This window comes from Somniosus microcephalus, chromosome 4, assembly GCF_052327205.1.
Source record: "Somniosus microcephalus isolate GS21.2 chromosome 4, FLI_Smic_1.0, whole genome shotgun sequence".
Classification (NCBI taxonomy): domain Eukaryota; kingdom Metazoa; phylum Chordata; class Chondrichthyes; order Squaliformes; family Somniosidae; genus Somniosus; species Somniosus microcephalus.
The window spans coordinates 29,121,850-29,140,787 of record NC_140990.1 but is presented as its reverse complement, the minus strand read 5'-3'; the positions used below and the strand labels follow the sequence as shown (position 1 = coordinate 29,140,787).

Genomic DNA, 18,938 nt, shown 5'->3' with positions numbered 1-18,938 from the left:
TCGAAGCAGTCAGGTATTGGAGACATTATCTCGCTGGCCAACGTTTTACACTTATTACTGACCAGCGATCTGTGGCCTTTATGTTCAATACTAAGCAGAGAGGCAAGATCAAAAATGATAAGATTTTAAGATGGCGAATAGAACTGTCAACATATGACTATGACATTCAGTACAGGCCTGGAGTATTCAATGAGCCATCGGATGCTTTGTCATGAGGAGTATGTGCTAGTCTAGGTATAGATAAGCTTCAAAGTCTCTACGACGCACTCTGCCACCCTGGGGTTACCAGAATGAACCACTTCATTAAGTCCCACAATCTACCCTACTCTATTGAGGAGGTCCGGACAATGACCAGAACCTGTCGTGTTTGTGCTGAATGCAAACCCCGCTTCTATAAGCCGTCCGAGCCAGCTCATCTTATTAAAGCAACTCGACCATTTGAGCGTTTGAGTCTCGATTTTAAAGGTCCCCTTCCATCGAGTAATGTCTATTTTCTTAATATTATAGATGAGTACTCTCGGTTCCCTTTTGTTATCCCCTGTCCGGATGTGACCAGTGCTGTTGTAATTAAATGCCTCTGCCAACTGTTTTCCTTGTTTGGCATGCCTAACTATATACATAGTGATAGGGGTTCTTCCTTTATGAGCGAAGAATTGCGACAGTTTTTGCTATCGAAAGGGATTGCAATGAGTAGAACTACCAGCTATAACCCTCGTGGTAATGGGCAGGTCGAGAAAGAAAATGCGACAGTGTGGAAGGCTATCGTACTGTCTCTGAAGTCGCGAGGCCTGCCGACCTCTCGCTGGCAGGATGTCCTGCCAGACGGGCTGCATTCCATAAGGTCTCTTTTGTGTACAGCGATGAATGCCACCCCTCATGAAAGGATGTTTAGCTTTCCAAGAAAAGCTACTAATGGAGTATCGTTACCCACATGGTTGACGACCACAGGCCCTGTGCTGTTGCGCAGACATGTGAGAGGCCACAAGACTGATCCACTGGTGGAGGAAGTACAACTCCTCCATGCTAATCCCCAGTATGCGTACATTCAATATCCGGATGTGCAAGAGGATACGGTCTCTATTAAAGATCTTGCACCTGCTGGAGCTTGAAAAGAGTTCGACTCTGAGAGTAGAGTTTTCAATCGTGGTATTGGACCTTCAGAGACACAAACCCTCAGTGTGGAAAACACTGCTGATTCTGGGAATTCGAATGAACCGGAGTTAGTACTCCGGGAGGAGCCTCAGTAAGAGTTACATTGTTCCCAGAGGACTATCAGACCTCACAGAATCACAGAATCACAGAAACCCCACAGTGCAAATAGAGGCCATTTCGGCCCATCGAGCCTGCACCGACACATATCCCACCCGATCCCCGTAACCCCTGCACCAACATATATCCCACCCTATCCCCGTAAGCCCACGTATTTAATCCCCCTAACACTAAGGGTCAATTTATCATAGCCAATCAACCTAACCTGCACATCTTTGGACTGTGGGAGGAAACCGGAGCACCCGGAGGAAACCCACGCAAACACGGGGAGAATGTGCAAATTCCACACAGTCACCCGAGGCCGGATTCGAACCCGGGTCCCTGGCGCTGTGAGACAACAGTGCTAACCACTATGCCACCGTGCTGACAGACTGAATCTATAGCAGGGGGTGAATGTGATGAAATAACTTTGTGTTCTGGCATTCGTATTGTCTGTTGTTGTTGTACTTGTTAATGTCTGGAATGTTCTACAAGTGTAACCACTAATGCTCCTCCCTAGCCCCGCCCCTCTGGATCCCCCGGATTGGTGTGAATCTTACTCATAAGGGCTGGGTAGGTGATGAATGATGGTTGCCCTGTGTTAACTCGATGCCATGTTCTTACTTAATAAAAGCCTTTAGTTTTAAGCTTTAACCTCTTGGATTCTGGCAGTTATTTGGCACATCAGTCGGTGGAATATAGCTGGACTATTATGGAACCCTTGGGGGACCCTCATCCAAGTATATTGTTCCCCATCTAGTGTGAAAGCAAATTTCTCTTGCGATTCTTTATCCAATGGTATGGACCAGAATCCGTTTGCAATATCTAGTACTGTAAAAATTTTGTGTTCGGGTTTTAGCCCATTAAAAATTGTAGCAGGACTTGCTACTATCGGGTATTCCTCTGGGGTCACCTTATTTAGTGCCGTATAATCTATTGTCAGTCGATATGATGCAGCTGGTTTCCTTACTGGTCATACCGGGGAATTAGTTTCGGATACAGTTTCTTGTAAGATTCCCTGTTTGTTTAATTCCAACACGATGTCCCATACTGCTGCTTTGGCTTCCTCCTTTAAAGGATATTGTTTATGTGGGCGATGCATTGGTCCCGGTATTTTTACCGAGGGGATTTGGACTAATCCACAGTCTTGTTTATGCGTTGCCTACACCCCAATATACTCTCTGTATGGGATCACCCATAGTCCCTTCTTATCCCATTCCGGGTCTATAATCTTAATTGCTCCTACCCTATCTGTTTTGTTTCCCGGGGCCGTTTGTTTGTTTGACTTATGATCTGGTGACCAGATCACTTTATTCGCTTTAGGGTCGATTAAAGCTCCTACTTCCCACAGTAAGTCTATCCCTAGGATTGTTCCTTCAGTATTCTCGCATACCCATAAATGTGTAGGTATTATTATACATCCAATTTCTAATAGAATCGTTTCGCTCTTATAAGCCTTAAGTCTTCTTCCCCCTATTCCCGCCACATTAACTGAAAGTTTAGTTTGGGGCGAGGGCAAATCTGTCAGTGAGATCGAGGCTCCTGTGTCTGTCAACATTTTGCACTGCCGGCCCCCTACCAATGCGTTAACAAACATCCTTGGATCCTCCTCACCATTCTCCCCGAGGGCCGCTATCTCCCTACCAATGCGTTAACAAACATCCTCGGATCCTCCTCACCATTCTCCCCGAGGGCCGCTACCTTTCATTTAATATTCAACTTCTTCATCATGTCTGTCATTTGCCTCGTAGTGCACACATCGCCTTCTTCCCTGTCCTCTGAATCAGACCCATATCGCCTCTCACCTCAGGTATTTTTCCAGTTACTATATTCCCTAAGCTCCCTTTCTTCCCTATCCCTTCGTCGCTGTCTCTCCCTATCTCTATCTCTGTCTCTATCCCTTTCCTCCTGTTCCTCTTTTTCTTCCCTCATCCATCTTTTAAAATCCTCCCTTCCCCCATTTCCTCCGAGCTGTCCTCTTTGGGGACCCCCCCTTTGGTTTGGCCCCTGACCTTCCCTTCCTCCCCCTTTCTTCCAACAGTCTAATTTCTTATGTCCTGGCTTGTTACAATTATAACAAGTTAGTTTTGGATCCGATGCTGGTCTGACATCTCTTCTCTGCTTCTGTTTGCATTCTTTAGCAAAATGTCCCTCTTCCCCGCAAGCATAACAGCTTGCTATCCCCACTGCTTCCTCTTGTTCCCCCAACTCCTCTGCAGCAGCTATCTTAGCCTTTTGCATGTTATCTAATTCAGTCACCCACCTAATTAAATCCTCATAGTTGTTCATTGTAATGATTCCTAATCGTATGGCTGCCTGATGTGCGGGACCGAGTCCAGCTTGAAATGATTGCAGGAAACATTGGTTCTCTGTAGTAGGGTTTAGGATGCCGGAACATCCCACAAACCTTTCCCATTTCTGTTTACAATAGTCTACGGCAGATTCCCCCTTATCCTGAGTTATATTGGTTATGGCTGCCCAATTTACTGGGGCCTGTCCCATAACCTCCTCTACTGCTCGCTTGAAGGCCTCGTAGTTTTGGTCTGACTGTTGCGGGGCGGGATTATACGCTAGGCACCAAGTCCCGTCCCTGAAATTCAAGGGTAATTGGTCCCAACGATCATCCGAAATTTTTGCTTGCACCAACTGGTTTATATCTTTATTGTGTAAATTATGACTGATCCTCAATTCCCTCATCTTTTGACAAAATGGGTAGTTATTCCCTCGAGGTTGCAGCTGGGGTAATTTATCCACCAGCATTTGTCTCTCTAAGGGTTTAAAGGGCTGGTAGGTGGTTCGAATTATCTGGGGTCTTGCCGGAACAGCGGAGACCGCTGGGATTTCCGGGTTTCCTCCTGCCGCGGGGTCCATGGCGGTACCGGGGATCTCTGGGTGTCCTGGGATTACTTCAGTTTTTACCGGGGCCACTTTTACCATGCGGTACACCGGATTATAGGGTGGTGGGAGATTATTTTCTTCTGGCCAGGGCGGTGGCTCCGGCCAGTCCCTCTCCTTACTGTCTCCTGCTGTTTCCTTTTCTAACCCACCCCATCTATATTACCTTCTTCTGGTAGTTTTGGGTATACGGGCGTACTGCTGGAGCCGGCCGCCGCCACCGGGTGCCCCTTCCCTCTTGGTTTGGGAGCTGTTACTTCTTTCTCTTCCCTTTCCCCCTCTCCCTTCTGTTTCAATTCCTTACATTGTTTCTGGTAATAAGCTAAGATTACCATTTCCCCTTTTCCCTCTTTATCTTTGGTTTGTCCCCTCCACCAAGCCCTTTGTCTTTCTGCACTGTCTTCGGGATCCCATCCTTTCTTTTTCATGAACTCGATAAGTTTCGGATTTTTATCTGCTACATAGCGAGTGACGGAGTTGGGATCCCCCCAAGGGGACGGTCCCTCTTCCTTTATCTCTGCATCCTTTTTAGGCATTTTTTATAGCTTCCGATTTCTCAATGGTTCTTGTGTTACTCTATCATTCACCCACACACACTTATTTTGCGCACACTCACTCGTCATGGGATCACGATCCTGTGGTGTTTATACTTCCCGACACCTATTCGATCCAGACCGTCACATGGAAATATATTCATATTTCAGATGAATACATGGCTAGAGGAATGGTGCAAGGGGGAGGGATTCAAATTCCTGGGACACTGGAACCGGTTCTGGGGGAGGTGGGACCAGTACACACCGGACGGTTTGCACCTGGGCAGGGCCGGGACCGATGTCATAGGGGGAGTGTTTGCTAGTGCTGTGGGGGAGGGTTTAAACTAAAATGGCAGGGGGTTGGGAACCTGAGCAGGGAGACAGAGGAAAGGGAAACCAGGATAAAAGCAAAAGATAGGAAGGAGAAAAACAAAAGTGGCAGTCAGAGAAATCAACGGTTTAAATCAAACATGGCCACAGTAAATAATAATTCTAAAAGGTCTAAGAGCGTTAAAAAAACAAGCCTGAAGGCTTTGTGTCTTAATGCGAGGAGCATTCATAATAAGGTGGATGAATTAGCTGCGCAAATAGAGGTAAACAAATATGATTTGATTGGGATTACGGAAACATAGCTCCAGGGTGGCCAAGACTGGGAACACAACATCCAGGGGTATTCAATATTTAGGAAAGATAGGCAAAAAGGAAAAGGAGGTGGGGTAGCATTGCTGGTTAAAGAGGGGATTAACACAATTGTAAGGAAGGATATTAGCTCTGATGATGTGGAATCTGTATGGGTAGAACTGAGAAATACCAAGGGGCAGAAAATGTTAGTGGGAGTGGTAAGTAGACCTCCAAACAGTAATGCGGAGGTTGGAGATGGCATTAAAAGGGAAATTAGAGAAGCGTGCAATAAGGGCACAGCAGTTATCATGGGTGACTTTAATCTACATATAGATTGGGCTAACCAAATTAGTAACAATACTGTGGAGAAGGAATTCCTGGAGTGTATACGGGATGGTTTCCTGGACCAATATGTCGAGGAACCAACTAGCGATCAGGCCATCTTAGACTGGGTATTATGTAATGAGAAAGGATTAATTAGCAATCTTGTTGTGCGAGGCCCCTTGAGTCGGAGCGATCATAATATGATAGAATTCTTCTTTAAATGGAGAGTGAAGTAGTTGACTCAGAGACTAGGGTCCTGAATTTAAATAAAGGAAACTACGATGGTATAAGGCGCGAGTTGGGTAGGATTGATTGGGGAATGTCACTCAAAGGGTTGACGGTGGATAGGCAATGGCAAACGTTCAAAGACCGCATGGATGAACTACAGAATTTGTTCATCCCAGTTTGGCATAAAAATAAAACAAAAAAGGTGACTCAACCGTGGCTAACAAGGGAAATTAGGGACAGCATAAGTTCCAAGGAGAGAACATATAAATTGGCCAGAAAAAGCAGTAAACCTGAGGATTGGGAGCAGTTTAGGATTCGACAAAGGGATTATTTAAGAAGGGGAAAATAGAGAGAGTATATAGAAATATGAGAGTAAGCTTGCAGGGAACATAAAAACTGACTGTAAAAGCTTTTATAGATATGTGAAGAGAAAAATATTGGTGAAGTCAAGCGTAGGTCCCTTGCAGTCAGAATCAGGGGAATTTATAATGGGGAACAAAGAAATGGCAGACCAATTAAATACATATTTCGGTTCTGTCTTCACAAAGGAGGACACAAATAACCTCCCAGAGATGTCGGGGAATATAGGGTCTGATGAAAGGGAGGAACTGAAAGAAATCAGTATTTGTAGGGAAATGGTGTTAGGAAAATTGATGGGACTGAAGGCCGATAAATCCCCAGGGCCTGATAATCTACATCCTAGGGTACTTAAGGAAGTGGCCCTAGAAATAGTAGGTGCATTGCTGATCATCTTCCAACATTCGATAGAATCTGGAACAGTACCCATGGATTGGAGGGTAGCTAATATTACCCCACTATTCAAAAAAGGTGGTAGAGAGAAAACAGGGAATTATAGACCGGTAAGCCTGACATCGGTAGTGGGGAAAATGCTAGAGTTCATTATAAAAGATGTAATAGCGGAGCACTTGGAAAACAGTGACAGGATCGGACAAAGTCAACATGGATTTACAAAAGGTAAATCGTGCTTGACTAATCTACTGGAATTTTTTGAGGATGTAACTGGTAAAATAGATAAGGGAGAACCAGTGGATGTGGTGTATTTGGACTTTCAAAAGGCTTTCGATAAAGTCCCGCATAAGAGATTAGCGTGTAAAGTTAAGGCACATGGGATTGGGGGCAAGGTATTGACTTGGATAGAGAACTGGTTGGCAGACAGAAAGCAAAGAGTTGTAATAAATGCGTATTTTTCCGAGTGGCAGGCAGTGACTAGTGGGGTCCTTGGACCCCAGCTATTCACAATATATATTAATGATCTAGACGAGGGAACTAGATGTAATATCTCCAAGTTTGCAGATGACACAAAGCTGGGTGGGCGTGTGTGCTGTGAGGAGGATGCCGAGAAACTCCAGTATGATTTGGACAGGTTGGGTGATTGGGCAGAAGCATGGCAGATGCAATATAACGTGGATAAATGCGAAGTTATCCACTTTCGTGTCAAAAACAGGAAGGCAGATTATTATCTGAAAGTCAATAGATTGGGAGAAGGGGAAGTGCAACGAGACCTGGGTGTCCTTGTGCACCAGTCACTGAAGGTAAGCATGCAGGTGCAGCAGGCGGTTAAGAAGGCAAATGGTATGTTGACCTTTGTAGCGAGAGGGTTTGAGTACAGGAACAAGGATGTCTTGCTGCAGTTGTACAGGGCCTTGGTGAGACCACATGTTGAGTATTGTGTGCAGTTTTGGTCGCCTTATCTGAGGAAGGATGTTCTTGCCATGGAGGGAGTGCAGCAAAGATTCACCAGGCTGATACCTGGGATGGCAGGAATGACGTATGAGGAGAGATTGGGTCGATTGGGCTTATATTCGTTGGAGTTTAGAAGAATGAGAGGGGATCTCATTGAAACTTATAAAACTCTGACAGAACTGGACAGACTAGAGGCAGGAAGGATGTTCCCGATGGCCGGGGAGTCCAGAACCAGGGGTCACAGTCTAAGGATAAGGGGTAAGCCATTTAGGACAGAGATGAGGAGGAATTTCTTCACCCAGAGAGTGGTGAACCTGTGGAATTCTCTACCACAGAAGGCAGTAGAGGCCAATTCATTAAATATATTCAAGAAGGAGTTAGATATATTTCTTAAGACTAAAGGGATCAAGGGATATGGGGAGAAAGCAGGGACAGGGTACTGAACTTGGATGATCAGCCATGATCACATTGAAAGCGGAGCAGGCTCGAGGGGCCGAATGGCCTACTCCTGCTCCTATCTTCTATGTTTCTATGTAAGTGATTAAATTCGAACTGCTTTTAAAGATGCTCATAACTGATAAATAGCGAAGTAATTAATCGCAGTTCTAAACTACTAAAGAAAAAATGAATAAATTCATTCATTAATAAAGACCAGGCAGTGTGTGGTGATTGTAGTATGTGGGAGTTTGTGAACAACGAGACTGTCCCAGACGGCCACATCTGCAGCAAATGTCTCTGCCTCATGACATTCCAGCTCAGAGTCGGTGAGCTGGAGTCCGAGCTAGAGACACTCCGACATATAAAGGAGGAGCAGGAATTACTGGATAATTTACTCGAGTACAGTCCCATACCAGAAGAAAGCACAGGTGCAGGAAGGGGAGAGTGTGACTGTCAGTCAGCCGGGTAAGGGGAATGTAGGAGAAGTAGTGAAGGAAGTCCAGCAGACACTGCTCCTGTCCAACAGGTACAAAGTACTCAATACCTGTGAGGATCAGGAGAAAGACTGGGAAGGACAGCTAGAATGCTGCCCAAGGCACCGTGGAACAGGAGGCTGTCCATGGGGTGGAGGAGCAGAGTGGAAACATTGTCGTATAGGGGATTCTATAATTAGAAGGATAGATAGTAGTCTACAGTCAGGATCGAGAGTCCCGAAGGGTGTATTGCCTTTCTGTTGTCAGGGTAAGGGACACCTCAAAATGGCTGGAAAATAATCTGGACATCAAATTCAGGGATCACTTACATTGTGACACCAAATCCAGGGACAACTTACACTGAGAGTATAAATGGAAATCAGAGAGCCTCAGTTTGGAGAATAGTCATGGTGGTGATACCTGGGTAATGGATGAAGATATGACGGTGGAATCAGATGGTGACAGGTTATTTTCAGAAACCCTTTTCAGGCAGGCTGATGATCGGATGTAACCAACCCAACACCTGGATCCGCCTGTTCTTGTCCCCAAATCCCAAAGTCTAATGTCCCTGATGTATTTTTCTGTGAGAAATGAAGAGATGTTCGGGGAGTCCAGAACCAGGGGTCACAGTCTAAGGATAAGGGGTAGGCCATTTAGGACAGAGATGAGGAGGAATTTCTTCACCCAGAGAGTGGTGAACCTGTGGAATTCTCTACCACAGAAGGCAGTGGAGGCCAATACATTAAATATATTCAAGAAGGAGTTGGGTATATTTCTTAAGGCTAAAGGGATCAAGGGATATGGGGAGAAGGCAGGGACCGGGTACTGAGTTTGGATGATCAGCCATGATCTCATTGAATGGCGGAGCAGGCTCGAGGGGCCGAATGCCCTACTCCTGCTCCTATCTTCTATGTTTCTATGTGAAAGAAGGGAAAGAATCAGGCTCCAGCCAGAAAGAAGGTTCCTCAAATGAACAATTCATGAGGCATTTTTCCGTCTTGTTCTGTGAGGTTAAAAAGCACGAAATTAAAAAAGATGCATCCAGTGACACTGGTGTTGTTAATAGTGGTTTCTGACCCTAATCACTAACTCCTAAGCCTAACCTCCAATTGACTACCCCCAACCACTAACCCCAATCTTAACCAATAACCAGTAGCCCCAACCACTAGTCCCAATCCTAACCAATAACAAGCCCCAATCACTAACCCCAATCCTAACCAATAACCACTGGCCCCAACTGCAAATGTAACACCCCTATTTAAGAAAAGAGGGAGACAGAAAGCAGGAAATTATAGACCAGTTAGCCTATCATCTGTTGTTGGGAAAATGCTGGAATCCTTCATTAAGGAAGCAGTAGCAGGGCATTTGGAAAATCACAATGCAGTGAAGCAGAGTCAGCATGGTTTTATGAAAGGGAAATCATGTTTAACAAATTTGCTGGAGTTCTTCGAGGATGTAACGAGCAGGGTGGACAAAGGTGAACCAGTGGATGTGGTGTATTTGGATTTCCAGAAGGCATTCAATAAGGTGCCACATAAAAGGTTACTGCACAAGATAAGAGCTCACAGAGTTGGGGGTAATATATTAGCATGGATAGAGAATTGGCTAACAGAAAGCAGAGAGTCGGGATAAATGGGTCATTTTCCGGTTGGCAAACGGTAACTAGTGGGGTGCCACAGGGATCGGTGCTGGGGCCTAAACTATTTACAATCTACATTAATTACTTGGATGAAGGGACCGAGTGTAATGTTGCCAAGTTTGCAGATGATACAAAGATGGGTGGGAAAGCAAGTTGTGCAGAGGACTCAAAGAATCTGCAAAGGGATATAGACAGGCTAAGTAAGTGGGCAAACATTTGGCAGATGGAGTATAATGTGGGAAAGTGCGAGGTTATACACTTTGGCAGGAAAAATAAAAAAGCAAATTATTATTTAAATGGAGATTACAAAATGCTACAGTTCAGAGGGACCTGGGGTTCCTTGTGCATGAAACACAAAAAGTTAGCATGTAGGTACAGCAAGTAATCAAAAAGGCAAATGGAATGTTGGCCTTTATTTCAAAGGGGGCTGGAGTATAAAAGCAGGGAAGTCCTGCTATAACTGTACAGGGTATTGGTGAGACCACACCTTGAGGACTGCGTACAGTTTTGGTCTCCTTATTTGGTCTCTGAACTGCATTGGAGGCAGTTCAGAGATGATTCACTAGGTTAATTCCAGAGATGAGGGGGTTGACATATGAAGAAAGGCTGAGCAGGCTGGGCCTATACTCATTAGAATTTAGAAGAATGAAAGGGGATCTTATTGAAACATATAAGATACTGAGGGGGCTCGACAAGGTAGATGCAGAGAGGATGTTTCTCCTCGTGGGGAAATCTAGAGCTCGGGGGCATAGTTTCAGAATAAAGGGGTCGCCCTTTTAGAACTGAGATGAGGAGGAATTTCTTCTCTCAGAGGGTCGTAAATCTGTGGAATTCTCTGCCCCAGAGAGCTGTGGAGGCGGAGTCATTAAATACATTTAAGGTGGAGATAGACACATTTTTGCAAAATAAGGGAGTGAAAGGTTATGGGGAGCGGGCGGGGAAGTGGCTTTGAGCCCAAGATCAGCCATGATCTTATTGAATGGCGGAGCAGACTCGAGGGGCCAAGTGGCCTATTCCAGCTCCTATTTCTTATTCACTAATCTGGTCTTTCAATCGGGGTCTTTTACCCAGCATTCCCCGCGGTGGAGAATGTGCCCAGACTGCAGGAGCCCAGCGCGCAGGCGCGGTACGGTTGGGTGTATTGAGCATGCGCAGTACGGTGTACGGGAGACGGACAGACGGAGGAAGCGCGCTTCGGCAGCGGGTAAGAATCGGAGGGCGTAGGGGAGCAATGGACCGGTAGGTAGGTGGGGAGACTTCATAAACAACTGGGGTAGGCCGCAAGTCCCGAATAATGATCTGAAGATCCCATGTTTGCAGCTGCGGGGGCAGAAAGTTCCGGTGCGACGCCAGTTTGATTCAGTGTGGAACAGAGCGCATGCGCAGCCATCTTAAAAAGTGTGGGCGGGGCTTCAGTGTCTGCTTCCATCCGGGTCCCAGTGCCCGGGAGAGACAATCAATGTCTCAGTTATTGTATTCTCATTCTGCACACAGGGCATTTCTCCCCATCTCTCCTGAAGGCGCTGGGAAGTGCCAAGCTCAGAGTTTACATGCCATAGAATTGTAAAAGAGCCCCAGGAGTTTGTGGGTTCAAGTCCCACTCCAGAGACTTGAGCGCAGAAATCTAGGCTGACGTTCCAGTGCAGTGCTGAGGGAGTGCTGCACTGTCAGAGGTGCCGTTTTATCAGATGCAACGTTAAACCGAGGCCCCGTTTGTTCTCTCAGGTAGGCGTAAAAGTTCCCAGGACATTATTTGAAGAAGAGCAGCGGAGTTATCCTCGGTGTCCTGGCCAATATTTATCCCGCAATCGACATCATTAAAAAAAACAGCTTATCTGGGCATTATCACATTGCTGTTTGCGGGAGCTTGCTGTGCACAAACTGGCTGCCGTCTGTCCTACACTGCAACAGTGACTACACTTCAAAAACTACTTCATTGGCTGTAAATCGCTTTGAGACGTCCAAGGCGCTATAGAAATGCAAATCTTTTGTTCTTTCAGACCTGCGCTCCCATGCACAGTCCCAGGGTTAGAATCCCCATGTACAGTCCCAGGGTTAGAATCCCCATGCACAGTCCCAGGGTTAGAATCCCCATGTACAGTCCCAGGGTTAGAATCCCCACGTACAGTCTCAGGGTTAGAATCCCCACGTACAGTCCCAGGGTTAGAATCCCCACGTACAGTCTCAGGGTTAGAATCCCCATGTACAGTCCCAGGGTTAGAATCCCCATGTACAGTCGCAGGGTTAGAATCCCCATGTACAGTCCCAGGGTTAGAATCCCCATGTACAGTCCCAGGGTTAGAATCCCCATGTACAGTCCCAGGGTTCGAATCCCCATGTACAGTCCCAGGGTTAGAATCCCCATGTACAGTCCCAGGGTTGGAATCCCCATGTACAGTCCCAGGGTCAGAATCCCCATGTACAGTCCCAGGGTCAGAATTCCCATGTACAGTCCCAGGGTTAGAATCGCCATGTACAGTCCCAGGGCCGGAATCCCCATGTACAATCCCAGGGTTAGAATCCCCATGTACAGTCCCAGGGTTAGAATCCCCATGTACAGTCCCAGGGTTAGAATCCCCATGTACAGTCCCAGGGTTGCAATCCCCATGTTCAATCCCAGGGTTAGAATCGCCATGTACAGTCCCAGGGTCGGAATCCCCATGTACAATCCCAGGGTTAGAATCCCCATGTACAGTCCCAGGGTCAGAATCCCCATGTACAGTCCCAGGGTTAGAATCCCCATGTACAGTCCCAGGGTTCGAATCCCCATGTACAGTCCCAGGGTTAGAATCCCCATGTACAGTCCCAGGGTTAGAATCCCCATGTACAGTCCCAGGGTTAGAATCCCCATGTACAGTCCCAGGGTTAGAATCCCCATGTGCTGTCCGAGGGTTGGAATCCCCATGTGCAGTTCCAGGGTCAGAAACCCCATGTACGGTCCCAGGGCTGGAATCCCCACGTACGGTCCCAGGGTCGGAATCCGCACGTACGTTCCCAGGGCTGGAAACCCCATGTACGGTCCCAGGGCTGGAATCCCCACGTACAGTCCCAGGGTCGGAATCCGCACGTACGTTCCCAGGGCTGGAAACCCCATGTACAGTCCCAGGGTTGGAAACCCCATTTACAGACCCAGGGTCAGAATCCCCATGTACAGTCCCAGGGTTAGAATCCCCATGTACAGTCCCAGGGTTAGAATCCCCATGTACAGTCCCAGGGTTAGAATCCCCATGTACAGTCCCAGGGTTAGAATCCCCATGTACAGTCCCAGGGTTAGAATCCCCATGTACATTCCCAGGGTTGGAATCCCCACGTACGGTCCCAGGGCTGGAATCCCCATGTGTCAAAGAACGTTGTATAGCAACTAGAATTGTCTGTTCTGAATTCCTAACCTGTACTTACAGCGATGACTTTTATAAAATCCTTTTACAGGGCATTAGAAGGAAAGGATTTGCAGATGGGAAACTCAAACCAAACATCACGTCAAGATCTGAGAGTCACTCAATTCATCTGGACCTGAATATCATCGTCCTTTGAATGTGGAAGGAGAAATGTTTGTCTGTTCTGTCTGTGGGAAAAGATTTCAAACATCAGTGTGACTGGAAAAGCACTGAGACACACACACCCGAATGAGAGTGTTCCAGTGCACTGACTGTGGAAAGAGCTTTAACCAGTTACACAGCTTGAAAAGCATCGCACCATTCACAGCAGGGAGAAACCGTACACGTGTTCTGTGTGTGGACGAGGCTTCAACCGATCGTCCAACCTGGAGAGACACAAGGACACCCGCACCACGGAGAAACCATGGAAATGTGAGGACTGTGGGAAGGGATTCAGCTCCCCGTCCCACCTGGAAACTCATCGACGCAGTCACACTGGGGAGAGACCGTTCACCTGCTCCATGTGTGGGAAGGGATTCGCTCAGTCATCCAACCTGCTGAGACACCGGCGAGTTCACACTGGGGAGAGGCCATTCACCTGCTCCGAGTGTGGCAAGGGATTCACCAATTCAGCCCACCTTCTGAGACACCAGCGAGTTCACACTGAGGAGAGACCTTTTAAATGCTCCGACTGTGCGAACTGTTTTAAAAGCTCTGAGGAACTGATTCAACATCAGCGAGTTCACACTGACGAGAGACCATTCAGTTGCTCTAACTGTGGGAAAAGGTTCATGCAGTCATTCAATCTCATTGTACACGAACGCACTCACACTGGGGAGAGGCCGTTCACCTGCTCCGTGTGTGGGAAGGGATTCACTCAGTCATTCCATTTGGTGACACACCAGAGAGTTCACACCGGGGAGAGATCGTTCACCTGCTCCGTGTGTGGGAAGGGATTCACTTGTTCATCCACCCTGTTGACACACCAGCGAATTCACACTGGGGAGAGGACATTCACCTGCTCCGTGTGTGGGAAGGGATTCACTTGTTCATCCACCCTGCTGACACACCAACGAATTCACACTCAGGGGAGGTCGTTTACCTGCTCCGTGTGTGGGAAGGGTTTCACTCGATCGTCCAGCCTGCTGACACACCAACAAATTCACACTGGGGAGAGGCCGTTCACCTGCTCCGTGTGTGGGAAGGGTTTCTTTCGATCATCCAACCTGCTGAGACACCAGCAAGTTCACATGTGACTGCAGGAGTTGGATTCTGATGTTATTGCTGCTGTTAATTACATCCAGGACTGAAATCATTCTGACAGTTGGGGTTTGTTTCTGCTGATGTTAATAAACTCCAGCCCAGTTATAGGGTTAATATTATGGATATATGGTTGATTGACTTGTTGGGGCTGCAGTGTCCCTTTAAGAACCATTGTCTATGATCTTTCCCCTTAATTCAGGATTTCCATAAGAAATTATTTGACAAAATTATGAATTTTACTTTAACCCTAAATTGACCTTTGGTACAAAATCTACAATTTATTTTCTGAAAAGTTCCATGGATTAATATCTCCAATTAGAAAGTGCTGATTAATCCTCGTTGACAATTCTTACTGACTTGCACATTACACACAGTGGCACCTCCATTATCCACCAGAAAGAAGGGGAATGGGAATTGGTGGAGAATTGAGAGTCCCCAAATGTTGCCCCTCCCGTCTGGTACAGCAATCCCCTCGGCATGGGAATGGAGACAAGTCCAATCCAGGTAACGGGCTGAGTTTAATCTTTCTGGGCCTGTGGGATTGGTTTATATCAGACAGGAGCTGGATTTCCAGAAGGCATTCGATAAGGTGCCACATAAAAGGTTACTGCATAAGATAAGAGCTCACGGAATTGGGGGTAATATATTAGCATGGATAGAGAATTGGCTAACTAACAGAAAGCAGAGAGTCGGGATAAATGGGTCATTTTCCGGTTGGCAAACGGTAAGTAGTGGGGTGCCACAGGGATCAGTGCTGGGGCCTCAACTATTTACAATCTACATTAATGACTTGATGAAGGGACTGAGTGTAATGTAGCCAAGTTTGCGGATGATACAAAGATGGGTGGGAAAGCAAGTTGTGCAGAGGATTCAAAGAACCGGCAAAGGGATATAGACAGGCTAAGTGAGTGGGCAAACATTTGGCAGATGGAGTATAATGTGGAAAAGTGCGAGGTTATCCACCTTGGCAGGAAACATAAAAAAACAAATTATTATTTAAATGGAGAGAGATTACAAAATGCTACAGTTCAGAGGGATCTGGGGGTCCTTGTGCATGACACACAAAAAGTTAGCATGTAGGTACAGCAAGTAATCAAAAAGGCAAATGGAATGTTGGCCTTTATTGCAAGGGGGTTGGAGTATAAAAGCAGGGAAGGCCTGCTACAACTGTACAGGGTAGTGGTGAGACCACACCTGGAGTACTGCGTACAGTTTTGGTCTCCTTATTTAAGGAAGGGTACACTTGCAATGGAGGCAGTTCAGAGACGATTCACGAGGTTAATTCCAGAGATGGGGGGTTTGACTTATGAAGAAAGGTTGAGCAGGCTGGGCCTATACTCATTAGAATTTAGAAGAATAAGAGGGAATCTATACTGAGGGGGCTCGACAAGGTAGATGCAGAGAGGATGTTTCCCCTCGTGGGGAAATCTAGAACTCGGGGGCATAGTTTCAGAATAAAGGGTCACCCTTTTAGAACTGAGATGAGGAGGAATTTCTTCTCTCAGAGGCTCGTAAATCTGTGGAATTCTCTGCCCCAGAGAGCTGTGGAGGCGGAGTCAATAAATACATTTAAAGTCGCGATAGACAGATTTTTGCAAGATAAGGGAGTGAAGGGATATGGGGAGTGGGCGGGGAAGTGGATTTGAGCCCAAGATCAGCCATGATCTTATTGAATGGCGGAGCAGGCTCGAGGGGCCAAGTGGCCTATTCCTGCACCTATTTTTTATGTTCTTATTAGGAGGAGATTGGTGTCAGTGACTGTGTGGTTGGTTTATATCAGACAGGAGGAGATTGGTGTCAGTGAATGTGGGGTTGGTTTATATCAGACAGGAGGAGCTTGGTGTCAGTGACTGTGGGGTTGGTTTATATCAGACAGGAGGAGATTGGTGTCAGTGACTGTGCGGTTTTATATCAGACAGGAGGAGATTGGTGTCAGTGACTGTGAGGTTGGTTTGTATCAGACAGGAGGAGATTGGTGTCAGTCACTGTGGGGTTGGTTTATATTAGACAGGAGGAGATTGGTGTCAGTGACGGGTTGGTTTATATCAGACAGGAGGAGTTTGGTGTCTGTGACTGTGGGGTTGGTTTATATCAGACAGGAGGAGATTGGTGTCAGTGACTGTGGGGTTGGTTTATATCAGACAGGAAGAGATTTGTGTCAGTGACTGTATCTAACCCGTGCTGTACCTGCCCTGGGAGTGTTTGATGGGACAGCGTAGAGGAAGCTTTACTCTGTATCTAACCCGTGCTGTATCTACCCTGGGAGTGTTTGATGGGACAGTGTAGAGGGAGCTTTACTCTGTATCTAACCCGTGCTGTACTTGCCCTGGGAGTGTTTGATGGGACAGTGTAGAGGGAGCTTTACTCTGTATCTAACCCATGCTGTACCTGCCCCGGGAGTGTTTGATGGGACAGCGTAGAGGGAGCTTTACTCTGTATCTAACCCGGGCTGTACCTGCCCCGGGACTGTTTGATGGGGCAGTGTAGAGAGAGCTTTACTCTGTATCTAACCCGTGCTGTACCTGCCCTGGGAGTGTTTGATGGGGCAGTGTAGAGAGAGCTTTACTCTGTATCTAACCCGTGCTGTACCTGCCCTGGGAGTGTTTGATGGGGCAGTGTAGAGGGAGCTTTACTCTGTATCTAACCCGTGCTGTACCTGCCCTGGGAGTGTTTGATGGGGCAGTGTAGAGGGAGCTTTACTCTGTATCTAACCCGTGCTGTACCTGCCCTGGGAGTGATTGATGGGACAGTGCAGAGGGAGCTTTACTCTGTATCTAACCCGTGCTGTACCTGCCCTGGGAGTGTTTGATGGGGCAGTGTAGAGGGAGCTTTACTCTGTATCTAACCCATGCTGTACCTGCCCCGGGAGTGTTTAATGGGACTTGGGAGAATGAGAGGTGATCTCATTGAAACATACAAGATTCTGAAGGGGATTGACAGGGTAGATGCTGAGAGGTTGTTTCCCCTGGCTGGAGAGTCCAGAACTAGGGGGCATTGTCTCAGGATAAGGAGTTGTCCATTTAAGACTGAGAATGAGGAGGAATCTCTTCACTCAGAGGGTTGTGAATCTTTGGAATTCTCTGCCCCAAAGGGCTGTGGATGCTCAGTCGTTGAGTATATTCAAGGCTGAGAGAGATTTTTGGACTCCAGGGGAGTCGAGGGATATGTGGATCAGGTGGGAAAGTGGAGTTGAGGTCGAAGATCAGCCATGATCTCATTGAATGGTGGAGCAGGCTCGAGGGGCCGAATGGCCGACTCCTGCTCCTAATTGTTATGTTCTGAAGCTGACCACTGTGTGTTTTTATTCATTCACAGGATGTGGGCATCACCAGCAAGGCCAGTATTTATTGCCCATCTCTAATTGCCCTCGAAGGTGGTGGTGAGCCGCCTTCTGAATACAACTGAGTGACTCGCTGGGCCATTTCAGAGGGCAGTTAAGAGTGAACCACATTGCTGTGGGTCTGGAGTCACCAATAGGCCAGACCGGGTAAGGACGGCAGATTTCCTTCCCTAAAGGACATTAGTGAACCAGATGGGTTTTTACACAATCCGATAGTTTCATGGTCACCATCACTGATACAAACTTTTCATTCCAGGTTTATTTAATGTTGTACTTCGTCATTTTCTGGTGAATGAAACATTTTTAAAATCTGAGACAGTGCGTTGTGAGACAAAGAGCCTTGTGTCCAATAAGGGGAATAAGTCCCCTCTGAGTCAGAAGGTTGTGGGTTCTAGTCCCACTCCAGGGACTTGAGCACATAAAGCTAGGTTGACACTCCAGTGCAGTGCTGAGGGAATGCTGCACTGTCAGAAGTGCCATCTTTCGGCGGTGACGTTAAACCGAGGCCCCGTCTGCTCTCTCAGGTGGATGTAAAAGCTCCCATGGCACTATTTTGAAGAAGAGTAGGGGAGTTATCCCCGGTGTCCTGGCTAATATTTATCCCTCAACCTACATAACAAAAACAGATTAGAGTCATAGATTTATACTGCACAGAAAGAGGCCCTTTGGCCCATCGTGTCCGCGCCGGCCATCAAGCCCTGTCTATTCTAATCCCATTTTCCAGCACTTGGTCCGTAGCCTTGTTTGCTTTAGTGTTCCAAGTGCTCATCTAAATGCTTCTTGAATGTTGTGAGGGTTCCTGCCTCTACCACCCTTTCAGGCAGTGAGTTCCAGATTCCAACCACCCTCTGGGTG

At 46.9% G+C, this 18,938-nt stretch overlaps 1 protein-coding gene across 1 annotated transcript; it reads left to right on the top strand.

Moving 5' to 3' along the window:
• The first annotated feature begins 13,904 nt into the window (after nt 1-13,904).
• On the top strand, nt 13,905-14,995 carry LOC147118497 (uncharacterized). The gene has a single exon (XM_085984439.1). The coding sequence runs from the start codon at nt 14,002-14,004 to the stop codon at nt 14,734-14,736; it is 735 nt and encodes a 244-aa protein (XP_085840565.1). The 5' UTR covers nt 13,905-14,001; the 3' UTR covers nt 14,737-14,995.
• Nucleotides 14,996-18,938: the final 3,943 nt, after the last annotated feature.

Coding starts and splice junctions, on each gene's coding strand:
- LOC147118497 (XM_085984439.1), top strand. CDS start 14,002: ATGTGTGGGAAGGGATTCGCTCAGTCATCCAACCTGCTGAGACACCGG.